The sequence below is a fragment of the Halichoerus grypus genome, chromosome 1 (assembly GCF_964656455.1).
Source record: "Halichoerus grypus chromosome 1, mHalGry1.hap1.1, whole genome shotgun sequence".
Classification (NCBI taxonomy): Eukaryota; Metazoa; Chordata; class Mammalia; order Carnivora; family Phocidae; genus Halichoerus; species Halichoerus grypus.
Genome location: NC_135712.1, coordinates 66694817 through 66709728, shown reverse-complemented (window position 1 = coordinate 66709728; position 14912 = coordinate 66694817). Strand labels below are relative to the sequence as shown.

At 47.4% G+C, this 14912-nt stretch overlaps 1 protein-coding gene across 4 annotated transcripts in view; it reads right to left on the bottom strand.

Annotated features, from left to right (window-relative positions):
- PARP14 (poly(ADP-ribose) polymerase family member 14) overlaps nucleotides 1-10179 on the bottom strand; it is a 43223-nt gene extending 33044 nt beyond the window's left edge. For 2 of the 4 annotated variants that reach the window (XM_036106772.2, XM_078066695.1), the window contains exons 1-3: nucleotides 9927-10179; nucleotides 5063-5196; nucleotides 4275-4308 (exon numbers count right to left, since the gene is read on the bottom strand). In XM_036106772.2, coding sequence (XP_035962665.1) covers nucleotides 4275-4308; nucleotides 5063-5196; nucleotides 9927-10113 — 355 coding nt within the window. In that variant the 5' untranslated portion in view covers nucleotides 10114-10179. Of the gene's footprint in view, nucleotides 1-4274; nucleotides 4309-5062; nucleotides 5197-9926 lie in introns of those variants that run through there. The other 2 variants (XM_036106770.2, XM_078066692.1) reach the window with 2 other exon arrangements.
- Nucleotides 10180-14912: the final 4733 nt, after the last annotated feature.

Here is a 14912-nt window from a genome sequence, read left to right as displayed (position 1 = left end):
CAGTTACTGAATTCAGCTTCTCAAAAGCAAGGGACATGTTTATTCATCCTTGTATTGCTGGCACCTAGTATATACTTGAGGCTCAAGAGTGCTGAATCAGAGATTTACTGCTTGGGCCACTGGAGGAAAGCAAGAATATCTGATGACATGTAACATATGATGCTCTGAAAAGTAATACGTTTTCATCACTGAAGATAAAAAAGGATACTCGTTGAATGACTAAGGAACACACATAAAGTAAAATGGCCTAGAGAGCTGTATGTATACATCAAGCTCACCGAACAGCAATCCTCCCAGCCAGCTTGTTCCTCTCCATTTTTGGCCCTACGTGAGTTCCATCTATGCATCAGGTCAGTCCCACTCTATGCTTGCCCAGTGCAGCATGATGCATATGATATAATCTTTAGACATTCTGTGAGTGACTGTTCAACTGGGGCCCTTATTATGTTCAAGGCACTGGAGGTGTGGAGAGGGGTGCATACAGAAAACATCAGATAAGGAACTTACAGGTTTTCTAATGGAGGTATACAAGACAAATGAGAAAAGGAACTGACATTTGTAAATGTTTATCACGGCAGAGTAAAATGCTACGTGCTCAACAAATCCATTTTGTTTTCTTTCTGGGCAACGTTTCCCAGACTTCCCACAGCCAAGTTCATGTGGCTAATGGAATAGGGGTGAAAGTGTGAATTGCACTTCCACGCCTGGCAAGTACAAATCTCCTTTATGTGAATTTCCATTCTCCTTTGCAGTGACTTTGGAGGCCACGTATCAAAAGTAATCTTGTCAAAAGATGGAAGGAACCTGGGATTCCTGAAGCAGTCTAGCCTGCCCCCTTCCCCAGCTGCTGACGACACTGACCTATGATTTGGGGGGTTGTTTGTTACAGCAGTTAGGTGATCCTGACACATACTCCTGTTACGTGTGGAATGTAACACCACACACTCGTGCCAAATAAAAAATAGCTTAAGGATTCAATAATAACAGAGCATTCAATGAGATAGGTGTGACAAAGCAGAAGGACCGCTGAGCTGGGGGTGAGGTTGTCTGAGTTCAACCCCTGACTCTGCCACTCTTTAGCCATGTGACCTCAGACAAGTCTCTTTACAAAGGAGTCCTGGATGAACTGAATGGTAAGAGCCTTTCCAGCTACATGGTTTTATAACCGAATGACTATTAGAAGCTTCGTCACAAGAGAGGCTTTGTTAACTGCCAAATAAAGAGCATCAATAATCCAGCCAGGAGTCCGAGAGACACAGAGGCGACTGGGCTGCTTCGGAAAGGCTTCAGGAAAAGGGGAAGCTGAGTGGATCTTGAAAGCTCTCTAGAGTTTAGATAGAGAGAAGTGGGATATTGGGGATTGTGGGCCACAGAAGTACAGGCAGAGTGCCATGACTGCGCTAGACTACTGAGGAAATGGTGGTCTGACTGATGAAGCTCAAGGAGCACTTAGGTGTAGATATAAGAAATGAGGCCAGAAAAGTTGGCTTCATCTAGAACGTGGTGTGGACTTTATCCTGCAGTCGGTAGTAAGGGTGAGTTGTGGAAGGTTTCTGTGATAAGGAGGACAGGATATTTAGCAATAGTAAAAGGGCCGGTCAGATTTAAGGAAAAGGACATCAGATACAGAGAGACCAAGCAGGGTGCTCCTGCCATGCTGGATTTGTGAGGTAATAATGGCAGCCTGGCATGAGGGAGGGACAGATGAGGAAATCTTAAAAAAAAAAAAAAAATTATTAAGTCTCTGTGACTAACATACACAAAGGCTTAAAGAAGAGAGATGACTGAAGTTTCCAGTAGGTGATGGGCAGACTGGTTGAGTACTTCAAGAGAAATAAGGAAGACAGAAAGGGTACTGGTGTGAGGAAGAAGATGACACAGGTGACTTTGACATGGTGGCTTTAACATATTTTCCAACAGGAAGGTCGGACACGAGGTCTGGAATTTAGAAAAGAGTCCAGGCTGGATATATAGAGTTGAAAAAGCCAGAATTTCCTGACCACAAGTGACCAGTATCTCTCTGCTCTTGCATGTCTCTCTTCTACAGGTTCTTCCAATTGCTGGTTTCCACCTTGCAGACCCAGCCCAATTCAGCTTAGCCTGGAACAGGACATTAGCTCAGTGCCCACATCCTCTGGTGTTGGTGTGTGGCTTGACTGACCTATTCTTCCTCTGTCAACTGCTTATCCATCTTCAACTTTATGCCCAGGGTTTTGGGCATGCCCAGTGCGCTCAGCGTGCAGTATTCTCTGTTCTCCTCATCCCTGAAATGTGGAACCTATTAGGGAACTACCCTCCACCCTGATTTTGCTTGGTTCTGAAAACTGTCTACACCATTCTAATTAATTTCAAAAGTCCTAGCCTTAGGGTCACTGTCAGGATTCAGTGTGGAGCAACCACTCGACAAGGGACCCCCTCTTATGTCTCTTAAAGGGGTCAATTAAGTACTTCGTTAAAGACGGCCCAACTTCTGGCTGCTTACTATCATTAGAGTCTGGGTCACGTAAAAACAGGTCAGCAAACGAGTCTAAAGTCTCCAGGACAATGAAAAGTCCATTGGTGGAGTGGGAGTGGACGGCTCTTCCTGAGAATATCCTTGGTGTTGTAAGCAAATCTGAAACAGTGCTGACAAATCAGTTAAGACAGAGTAGGGTAAAATCTATGAAATCAGAAGAAACACAGACTTGATTAAAGTCTAGACCCAGGAAATGGTACAGATATAAATGTACCAATATAAAACCACTTCCCGGTCTAAAATTGAGCTTGAGGGTACAGCACATAAGGCATTTTCCAAAAATAGATAAGGATTTAGGGAGTCCCAATGAACACTGGAAGTTACTTGAGCCTGTTTCATATCTGAAGAATAGAAAGCAGTAATTACTCTAAACAGACAAAAGATTCCTATCACATAACAATCATGAGCTTTTTTTTTTTCTTTTTTTTTTTTTAAAGATTTTATTTATTTATTTGAGACAGAGAGAATGAGAGAGAGAGAGCACATGAGAGGGGGGAGGGTCAGAGGGAGAAGCAGGCTCCCTGCCGAGCAGGGAGCCCGATGCGGGACTCGATCCAGGGACTCCAGGATCATGACCTGAGCCGAAGGCAGTCGCTTAACCAACTGAGCCACCCAGGCGCCCTTTTTTTTTTTTTTTCTAGATGTATTTATTTGTCAGAGAGGGAGAGAGAGAGAGCACAAGCAAGGGGAGCTGCAGGCAGAGGGAGAAGCAGACTCCCCTCTGAGCAAGGAGCCCAATACAGGACTCGACCCCAGGATGCTGGGATCATGACCTGAGCTGAAGGCAGACGCTTAACCGACTGAGACACCCAGGCGTCCCGAATCATGAGCTTCTTAAGAAAACCTTGAATCCTAGATTCTACGGCTGAATAGTGCCTCCATGTTAGGTAAAAACAATCCATACATCCCTCTCCAGTCGGTTTGCCAAGTAAAGGCAGCTCTCAGCCTACTGCCATTTTCAAAAGAGAAAGTTGCAAAAATGGAAACATGTTCTCAAAACAGTGTCAGTTTTAGAGGATAATAATTTACACATTTTTTTGGAATTCCTTTTCCCTAAGATCTGGATAAACGTATCACTTTATCTCTCTTGTCCAGCCATTCAGCACAGGTCGACATCTCTCCCCTTTATAAGAGCATGCTTGGCCAGGAAAACGAGCTGCCTCTTCAGTAAGTGGCAACTGGTACGGCAGGCCAACACCCAGACACTAGGAAAGCTGCAGAGTCCACAAGGGTTATGAGGTAGCGGCTGTTTCCTACAGCAGAAGGGATAAGAAGAGCTCTGGGGGTGCTACACCCACATCCCGCACCCAGCACGTAGAAGCTTTTGTCCACCGTCCTGTTGTGGCTCCAGAGGACAGCCCCGTCCAGACCCAGTGCTCAGAAACTGACTTAGCCACACAGGACACACACTGACACATTGTGTCCTTGCTTCTCGATGGCGGTTGGGCACAGGCGGGCTCTACAGGTCAGTTTATCACCATCTCCCAGGCACCTCTTTGCCTCCTTTCAATTGCAAGGTGTCTCCCGGTCCCCACAGAGATATCTGTTCCCATCCTTCTGACCTGAGCCCTAAGATCTCAGGGGGCTCCCCCCGTGCTCACCCTCAGCACAGCTGGCTGCGAGTAAGCAGATGGCATGTCTAAGCTAAGCACACCCTGCTTTGTGAAGTCAAGAAGAGAAGGATGAGCCCTGCAAGTGCCATCCTTAATGAAAGCAAACCCACTGGCGAAGGTCAGCCATCTCAGTTCTTTGCCCTTACCTGGTTCTTTGACATGTTCTTTGGTCTCCAATTCCTGAAATCCAATAAACAATAGAGTAGCATCAAGAAATGACTAATAATTTCTTTACATGGAGAAACTGTCCCTGGGACTGGACCGGAGACATCGGGCCAATAGAAACAATAATAAAAAGCTCTGGCACTTACGCTGTTGAATGCACCTCACGTGTAATGACATATCCACTTAGCACAAGAATCACTGCTAAAAATGAGTCACAAATTACTAAAACCCAATTAACACCAAGTGCTTGCGGTGTGGGGTAACACCTAAATCTTTTCCCCATTTAATGTTTATTGAGTGTTTACTATTAACAAGCACCGTGCCTTGTGCTTTACAGAGATTGTCTCATTTAATCCTCACAATGATCCACAAACCCAACGAGGATTGGATTACTGTCCCATTTTATAGTCAAGGAGATAGCACAGGTAGTATGGATCTCTGTCCCCTCAAAATGATGTAAAAATAAAACAAACTGAGCAAGTTCCAGGTTAAAAGCACCCAAACTCAAAAATTTACATCTCAAAGCAGCCTTATTATAATCTGCAAATTCTGACTTTTCAGAAAGTGTCTAAAATCAAACAAAAAGCGTCCCCTCCTTCATTATTCCATACCTTCCCCATGACTGCTTTCACTCCCTCCACATCTGTAAGGTGCCTTCTATTCCAATTTGATTTATACTTCTCATCCCACTATATTCTCCATATTGTGATTTTCTTCCCACACAGCTTGGCAGAACACCCTACTTCCCTTTACTCACGCCTTGACTTACCTTTGTTGGAATTTCCCCCTCAAAGACATCCTGGACTTCATCTGGGGCTGTGGGCAACTGGACAGTTAACTGGAATGCTCCTATTCCTGGCCATAGCAATTCATGCTTCTTTGTCTCTAGAACTTTTTGCCGAACTGAAAAAAAAAAAAAAAAGAAGAAACTGTCAAGCAATCTTTATTCACCAAATTATTCCATGATTTCCATAGGGCTTCATCATTTGCAATCAATGGCTTAGTCAGTTTCCCAAGCAACTCCTTGTATGGTGAAAAGAAGAAAAGTTTAGCAAGTACACCTGGGTTTCAATCCCATCTTTACCCTTATTTTTTTTAACCCCTGGGCATGTTCCTTAATAAGTCTTACTTGCAAAGCCTCAGTCTTCTTGTCTATTAATAAGTAATTAATGAAGACTGTCTTATATAGGTGTTACATGGATTAAATTAAAAAACATTATAAAGGACTTAGTACAGTCCATAATGCTCAGGAGGCACTAAGAAAGGTAACAATATTTATTCCACAAGTGAAGGGAAATAATCAAAGTATGCCTCATGGTGAACCCAGCGAAGACTGGGTGCTGGGACATGGCCCAATGAAAGCTGTGTTTTCGGAAGGCAATTTGAGTGACCAAGAGTACAATGGCCAGGAGCCTAGTGAAAAAGCTGTTTCATTCAGTTCCTTAACCTGTGATGATAAGAGCCTCACATCCAATAGTAAAAGGAGTAGAAAAGAAGGGATGGGAGAAATTAAAAAAAAAAAAAAAAAAAGAATTAGCACAGCAGACAGCTGGGTTGTAGTGAAAAAACTGAACAGTAACATAAGAGTCCGAAGACTTGGATTTAAATTCCAACTCTGCCAAAAACGAGATGAGTGACACTGAGAAAATATCTTAACTTCTTGAGTCTGTTTCCTCCCTTGAAACAGTGTCTGTGAATGAATTTTGTAACACCCACAAGAGCTATGCAAGTGTAAGTTTATAATTATAAGCCGGAGCAGCCAGAGAGAGAAAAGGAAAATCAGTGCATCTCAGGCCATGGAGAACCGGCAAGGGGCCAGCTTAGAGGAGGAGGCGTGCTCAACATAGTCAGCTGGTGCAAAGAGGTCAGGGTGAAGGGGAACCTCTGAGAGTGCCCTACTCCTCCCACACGTGGCTCTGATGTGCATGTTGGGCCACTATCTTGCATGCCGGTGTGGATGGGTGGAGAGGCCAAGGATATAGGGGATCTTTCATAAGAAGGAGCTGGAATAGCTTTCCCACCTCAATCATCCACGAAAGGGCAGGAGGTGTGAGGCCTTCACTGGATGCCAACTCAGAAACGGGCCCCAGAAACAATATGAGAAAGAACGCCAGACTCTACTTTCACTCTTCATGAGATAACAGATGTTTTCACATGGACTCCTGAGGGGCTGTCCTAAGCTAGCGGGAGGGCTGAGGACCCCATATGACCCCTGAAGCCTGAAGCCTGAGAACAAGTCAATTTTTGTAAGCCAAGTTGTCTAGAGTCGTGGGCTTCTGTGATGCATTCCTTTTATAATCCCCTAGACTTTGGGAGAGTCTTATCCAGACATCTAAATGCAAAAGCCTGTTCTGAGATTGTGCATAATATGCAGGGCACCAGGATTTCGAGAGAGCAGACAGTAGCAATAGGAGTAAGTGACCCGCCACAAGGACAAGGGGACTCTGGGAGGAAAAAGAGCTGAAACCCTGATGTCCAGCCACCCTTCCCCATGTGGACAGTCTCCCTTCTGCACCAACCTCAGACCACTGACATTTAATTTTACTTAAAGAGGAAATGGGTTCCCTTACCCCGAACAGACTGAAAATTATCAGAAGCCAAATTATGACCCGAAAGGATGATAAATGCACACATCTGAAACAGGGCTTAATAAGTTAATTTACACTGGACTTCTCAGAAATTGAGTGAACTATTTAAAAGTAAGATACAGCTTCCAAATACTTCTGTTTGCTATACACTAATTTCTTCTTTTTTTAAAGATTTTATTTATTTATTTGAGAAAGAGAGAGAGCATGAGCAGGGGGAGGGGCAGAGAGAGAGGGAGAAAAAAGCTCCCCACTGAGCAGGGAGCCTGATGTGGGGCTTGATCCCAGGACCCTGATGCAGGGCTCGATCCCAGGACGCTGAGATCATGACCTGAGCCAAAGGCAGAAGCTTAACTGACTGAGCCACCCAGGCATCCCAGCTATACACTAATTTCTACAGAGCAGTGCTGTTGGGCTCATTCTTGCTACATGAATCATGTGAAGAAAGTAGTGCTACACGGTGCGTCGCACCTGGTGAGGCCACTTCCTGGGGGGGGGGGGAATCCCTGCGGAAGAACCAGTGCCCGAGGACCAGGACCGCTGGGGGGGGGGGGTGCGGTCAACCATTGTTAGCAAATTTCTGACAACCTGTTACTGGGGCAATAGCTCCTCAGGTAGGAAACTGAAACTGAATAGGCACTTCCTGCCACACACACCCCTCTTCCCCGCCCCCAGGGCCCTTGCCCATAAAAGGTTTCGTGGGCTGGGTGATGAGAGGAAGGAAGCCTGTTGGGGAGACTGCCACCATTTCTGCGTTCAGGGCTAGAACAGAATGATGTTATTGACACAAAAGTGTATTTTGTGCTGTTGGTATTTTTATGCTGTTTGTATTTTCTCCTAATCATCTCCCTTTTTTGTTCATTCAGGGTTGGCAACAAACAACAGGGCTTCCCAAAGTTTAGCACACCAGGGCCCCCCGGAGTGCTGGTCAAGCACACAGAGTCCCGCTCACCCACCCCCGGGGTTCCTAAATCTCCAAGAGGCAGCAGGCACTGGGTCTGTTTAGTCTGTTGCGAGTCAGACGCAGAGGCCAGTGGCCCCAATTTGAGAACCACTCGGGAGGATAAGAGGATTCTAAAGAAGTAAGTGTCCCTAAGGGCCAGGCCCTTATGATGTTGACAGTTGCAATCAAAGTGGTAAAACTCCTTGAGGAAAATGAAGTCCAGGGGAAATGGCTTACATTGCACAGCCGCCCTTCCGAGCATTCCTCAGTGAAATGAGGCCTTGGAAAACTCGGTACTTTGTTTTCCTAAGGGCTCTGAGCCTAGTAGGTCTCCTGTCCCCCACCTGCCTCCCCCTACACACACTTCACTGGGGAACCCTTCTACTCTCTGGGTTTCATTTCTTCCTTTCCAGATCTCTGCTTAGAGCATGCCAGTTTCTCTCAGGTAAGCCTCATTGCCTCTCCTCTGGCTCAAATGCTTCTCCAGATCCAGCGACGGGAAGGTAGAATCAGTGCTTGTCCACTTCCTTTCCTATGAGATTCCAAAGGAAAAAGTGCACGCTCCGGGACCAGCAGCTCACAGGCCTCTCACTACAGACCTGGTGGTGTCTTGACCCAGCAGATAATAATTGGGTGGGTGCTTATCCTCCCTTTCCTAAAGCTAACAGCAAGGGTAGGGGGAGAACTCAGCCGCTCAACTGCCTGGGGTGAGGGTTGGGGGGAGTTCAAAACTCCCAACCCACATAAACTCAGAATGTCACCCCTGCTCCCAGTCCAAGGACCACCCTGAAACCGAGGGAAGAGGTACCAGCGCACCCTCAACGAAGATTCTGTGTGTTGATCAACAGCAAGCAGTCCTCCAATAACTTTCTATATTTACACCCAATGTGCTTTTAGACAACACTTTCATACCTCCTCCAAGTGACCCCAGAAACACTGAGAATCTCACGACCTGTAGGAAAATCCCGCTGACTCCTCACATTCCTTTAACACCTTTTTTTCCCCACCTAAAAAATAACTGAAGAAAAGGGGGGCTCTCCCTCTCCATCCCTCTCTCTCAGAGCATTGACCTCAGTTACCAAATCCAGAATAGTACACGAATACATATCTTCCATGCACATGCTGATTTTCATGTTTCAAGGACTCAGCTGTCCTCACCTAGAACATCGCATGGATCTCCTAAAAGTGATTTCCAGGGTCTCTCCCAACAGAAGTCAAGGTACTTATTTTCAACCAAATTTAAAGTATATTTGGACATGTCTCTCCTCTGCCTACCTAGGGGAAAGTTCATAGTCTTTATGGTGTAATTCAAGGTCCTCTGCCATCTCAACCCAACTTTCTCTTAGCCTTAATTTCCTCTCCACCACTTCACAAGAAGGAGGTTTAATGACAGAAGGCCTAAGATTTTTAAAATATAGGTACCCTACCCCCCCCCCCCCCCCCCGCCGGCTTAGCCTTCTGAAATTTCTCAGCCCGTCTGCAGATCTTGCTTGTACACAGGGATTAATAGAGTCACCACTCAACCCAAACCTCCCTGAGGGCGCTCTGCATGTCGCCTGAGGATGCCCCGTGCTTCCCTGCCCCCAGCACCTGTCCATGCAGTGTGCTCCCATCGGAAGAGTCCTCCCCAATATCCTGCCTGTCAGGAACGGAATTGGCCCTCAGGAATCAGTTTAGATGTGTGACTCTCCCTGGAAATTTTCTCTTCCCTTCAAATTGTGCTCCCATCAATCTTTGGAGTTCTAGAACAGCTGCTTTAATAGGAAGGAAAAAAACTGCAATGGAAGAGCAACTCCGCCCCTAACACAGTAGGTCGCCTTGTAAAAGGAGGTGAGTGAAGCAGCCTATCAACTCTTTTCCGTTTCATCGCGCTGCAAGTTTAGCGTTAGAACTCACTTGCGCGGTTCTGCCGCCACCTCCAGGCAGCACCTGGGAGCGCTTCTCGCCCCTCGCTCACTCTTCGTCGGGTCTGCAGCCCCGCGCCCCCCCTCCCCTAAGGCTGCTGCCGGAGCCGGGCGGGGTCTCCCGCTGTGCGCCCCGGTTCCTAGTTACCCTGCGGGAAGACCCCGGTTGTCCCCTCTCACGCCCACCCTTACACCCCTCACCGTCCTCTAGATGGAAGAACACCAGGAAGCGGGACGGGGTGCCGGGCTTCTGGCGGATCTCACAATCCCCGCCTCCGGATCTCCTCGAGCTCTGGAAGTACATCTGCAACTTGGTGCTCAAGTTCTTCGGGGGGTCGGGGCCCCAGGACCCTTCGACCAGCAGTGGGAAGGAGCCGAGCGCAGCCATCCTCAGCTCCGTTCATCTGTCCCCGCTGTTCGACCCACCCCGACTGAGTGTGGCAAACTTTGTCCCTTTAGGTTTCGGTTTCATTTCCCAGAAAACTCCTCCCCTGACATTAGTTTCTGCCTGTGGCTGTAAATAGCTGTGCCAGGATCGAACTAGTCCGTGTGTCGACCCCCGCAGTCCTTCACCTTCAGCTCTGGCCCACAGCGAAGGCTGATTGGTCATCGCCACTCCAAGCAACTGGTCCTGCGCCCTTTGTGCACTTGGGTCCCTAAGCTCGGGTACTGTGTGCCACTCACCCCTCAAGTCACATCTTTGACCACGCACAAACACAAAGACAACTTCATTTTTGCTGCAGGGCACCGTTTTACAAGAAAATAAAATGGCTTGGCAAACTGTGATTCTTTACAATGTAGAGAGAAGTCCCCAAATAAGCCCCAATGATCAGAATTGTATCTGGCTTTTTTTTCTTTTGCATTTTGTTCCCTGATCTGTTAATATTATATGTCCAGAAATATAGAAAGGGGGGGATAGTACATTCCCAGTTCTTTATGGAATATTTACTAGGTGCCATGCACCTGGGATGGATTCAACAAACACAGTTCCTGCCCTCATTGAGCTCAACAAAGCTGTGGGGATATGGTGGAGTAAGTGCTCTTGGAGGGAATATACAGGTGTTCCTGGAACAAATTAGGAGGGCCTCCTAGCCCAGGTGTGGGAGCTCAGGGAGAATTCAGGGGGAGGTGACACGTGACCTGAGGCCTAAAGATGATGGGGATGTTGATGCTAAAAGTAAAAGTCAGTTATTTTACCAGCAAAATGGGAATAGCAGAGAATTGCAATTTCGGACAAGCAAACTACTGCAAAAATTATCAGCTAGTCCAACAAAGCTGAGGACAAGAAGGAAGAAGTTGGGAGGGGTTGTTTTGAACGAAAGTCTATTGGGGAAAGGCAAAAGTTCAGGGTGATGGCAGTTTCTCATTGGCTGAGTTAGGGTAAGCGAGTTCTTCCTGGGGCTTGTTACTGGTGACACTCTCCTATTGAGGATTCTTCTGTGGGGGTCGGTAATTGTCAATTTTTCCTGTGATTGACGTGGAGGGGTATGCCATGTGAGCTCTCCCTTCTGGCCTCCCGGCTCCATTTTAGTGAGATTTCCCTTTATTAACTTACCCAGAGGAAAATCTTGGAGGGCTGAGACGAGGGGGGGCGGTTCCCATAATATAACTGACTGGTACGGAATCACTCCGGCTGCGCTCTAGTAGCTAGAGTAGAGGCAGGGAGGTCAGCCACGTGGCTACTGTAGTGTCCCAGGTGAGTGGCTGACACCAGGGTGCTGGCAGAGGAGGACCTTCTGAGAACGAGTGAGATTCCAAGTCGGTATTGAAGGCAGAGCTGCAGGACCCGCTGAAAGATGTGGACAGGGAGCAAAGATGGTCAAGTACGACTCCATGGCTATCCATGGACGGTCGGAGTGGCTGGCCAGGTAACAGCGGCATCCACCAGACGGGAGCACCGAGGTGTGGCCAGAAATGCGGGAGAGAGGCTAGAATGTATGTGTCTTTGACCTGTAATACAAGAGTGTTTCAAGTGGGAAGGAGCGGTTTTCATTCAAACACTGCCAATATATCATGTAAGACAAGGTCTCTTGGACTGCGGGCCCCCGCAAACACTGTCTCCAGGTGAGGAGAGAGGAGAGGGACCTGGCAGTGGATGGAGGTCTGAAAGGAAGGGAAGGAAGCGAAGGCAGCCAAGCATAATCAGCTCTTCGCAGAAGTGTGACTGTGAAGGGGCAGAAGGAGTTAGGCAGCAGTGTATGGGGTGATAGGATTGGGGAGCTGTTATTTCTGTTTTCTGGCTTTTAAAATATTTTTTAAGATGGAAGAGTCTGAGGCATGCTTGAATACTGGTGGAACGAAGTGAAGGGCAGGTGGAAGATACAGGTTGTAGGAGGAGGTGGGAGGGCATTCTGGAGGCAGTCACCGTAGGGAAGGAACACTTCCCATTGCACCAGAAGCGAGGCGGAGATGGAGAACAGAAGTAGGTGATTCTGAATGACCGCTGATGGGAAGCGGTGGGACTTCTCCCCAACGGCTTCTGTTTGCTCTGTGAAGGAGGTGGTGAGGTCTCAGACACAGCCTAAATTAGAGCTGCTTGCCCCTGCAGGACTGGACCTTCCATGTCGTCTTCTAAGAGACCCAAAGCTGGGCCAAAGAGAGGTTACTCCCTGGGCTTTTATTCCTGCTCAGGAGCAGGCTGAACAATACTCGGGGATTTCTCCCAGACGCCAGCTTTCTGCCTGCAGGTGGCGCGCATCATCCAGTCCCAACCACCCTGCGCGCCAGCAGGGGAGGCGGGGAGGACAGGGAAGGGCCAGCCACAGCTCTCAGCCACGCAGTGGTGACCCTTTGCCCCAGGGTGTCTCACCCCAAGCTACAACTAATATCAACCCCCTCCTTTCCCCAGAGTTTGGGATTCCAGAACTGAGCAGTTTATCTTTTTCCTCACATTATCATTTTCCAAGAAATAGAGGGAAATGGAAATCATTTATTTATAGTGGAAGTTTTATCTGGCCATTTCTGGATTTCTTTCAAGAATTTACTTAATTATCGGCAATGTCTGAGAGCTGCTCAGACTCAAAGCCTGTTCTTCAACCCTGGGTGGACTGGGAAGGAGTTATCAGAGGATCAGGATGGCAGGTCTTAAAAACCAAACAAGGAAAGTTCTAGAAAAAGCAAATTGCTACTCGTCATCAGCCCCTGAAGTACTTGAGTACTTGACTTCTCTCCTAAATGGGTTTGTTCCTATTCACTTTGTACCCTACCCCCTCCCACTGTGTGCTTATTCTCTCTCAATTCTCCACCTTCAACGGGTGTCTACCTCCTGAACCGCATTTCCTTCCAATGAAGCAAATGTCTTCTCAGGGCCTGGGAAGTGGCCATGTCCACCTGTGAAAGGTGAAATGAAATGGAGTCATTTATGTCAGGAGTTTTTAAATAGAGCTGGGAGGCCATTAAGGAGGTGGGCCTTACGCACATCCTCGCTAGGTGGAACCATGAACTTCTGAACTAAGCCATACAGCAAACACTCCAAGAACTCTGCGTAAACACCTACAAGTTCCTACAGAACTGACTTCTGCTCGGAGATGACCTTAGCAACCAGTTAGGTTTAACCAAGATTGGTTTTCTGCTGCCAACACCAATCAAAATTCTTTGTAAACAACATATACAACCCTTCACGTTTTGTCTTTAAAAACCCCAGAGCTTGGGGGGCGGAGCAAGATGGCGGAGGAGTAGGAGACCTGGATTTCGTCTCCTCTCAGGAATTCAGCTGGATAGGGATCAAACCATTCTGAATACCTACAAACTCAACAGGAGATCGAAGAAAAGAATAGCAACAACTCTCTGAACAGAAAAGCGACCACTTTCTGGAAGGTAGGACGTGCGGAGAAGTGAATCCGAGGCGATATTCGGGAGGATAGACGGCGGGGGAGGGGCCTCCGTCGGCCGCTTCTGGCAAGTGATAGAGCCGCGGAGCACAGAATCGGAACTTTTAGAAGTCTGCTCCGCTGAGGGACGTCACTCCGGTGGCTAAGTGGGGGGTGAACGCTCGCGGGACAGTGTGGTTTCAGGACCCTCGGGGTCACAGAAAGACCGGGGGTGCCTGAGTGCGGCAGAGCTCCCAGGTATCGGAGCAGGGAAGCCAGCTGCAGAGACGGAGCCCAGGCGCGGGCTCTCAGCTCGGGGTTGCCATAAACCGTGGTCCGTGGCACAGTCGGGCCACTGCTCCTCCAGCAGGGACCCAACAAGCGGCAGATCCGGAGAGACTCACCTTCTTCCCCCGGGAGGAGAGGTGCGGGAGTGCACCGCGGGGATCTGCTGGGTTTGGAGACTCCACCCCGGGTCGGGTGCCAGAGATAGAAACGCGCAGTCACAGGCCGGGTGAGCACAGAGTGAGGCCGGAGACCGGGGAGATGGGAGTGACTGACTGCTTTTCTCTGGGGGCTCGCTGAGGAGCGGGACCCCGAGTTCTCGGCTCCTCCGGGGCGGAGACTGGGAGGCCGCCATTTTCACTCTCCGCCTCCAAAGCTGTACGGAAAGCTTGCAGGGAACAAAAGCTCCCGAGAGCAAACCCGAGCAGATTGCTTAGCCGGGACCGGCAAGGGCGGGGCAATTCTGCCTCCGGCAAAGACATTTGGGAACCACGGCAACAGGCCCCTCCCCCAGAAGATCAGCGAGAACAGCCAGCCAAGACCAAGTTTACCGATCAATGAGAACGGCAGAACTCCAGCGCTAGGGGAATACAGCACAGAACTCATTGCTTTTTTTCCCCATGATTCTTTACTCTTTCAAAGTAAATTATTTTTTTTAACTGTCTTTTTTTCTTTTTTTTTGAATTTTTCTTTTTCCCTTTTTCAACCAACATCTTATCAATCCCTTTTTAAAAAAAAAAACATTTTTATTTTTCATTTTTAAAGTCATATTCTATCCCTTCATAGTAGTTACCTGTATTTTTGGCATATATATATATAAGTTGTTCTCTCTTTAAAATTTTGAGATAGTTTCTTCTAACAGATCAAAATATACTCTAAATCTCTAGTGTATGGTTTTTTTCTACTCCCCTACCTGATCACATTCTCTCCCTTTTTTCTTTTTTTTTTTAAATCCTCTTCTTTCTTTTTTCAAACAACTTATCAAATCCTTTTATAAAATTTTTTATAATTTCCATCTTTACAGTCATATTCCATCCCTTCATCATATCAACCCTTATTTTTGTACATATATAAGTTTTTCTTTCTTTAAAAT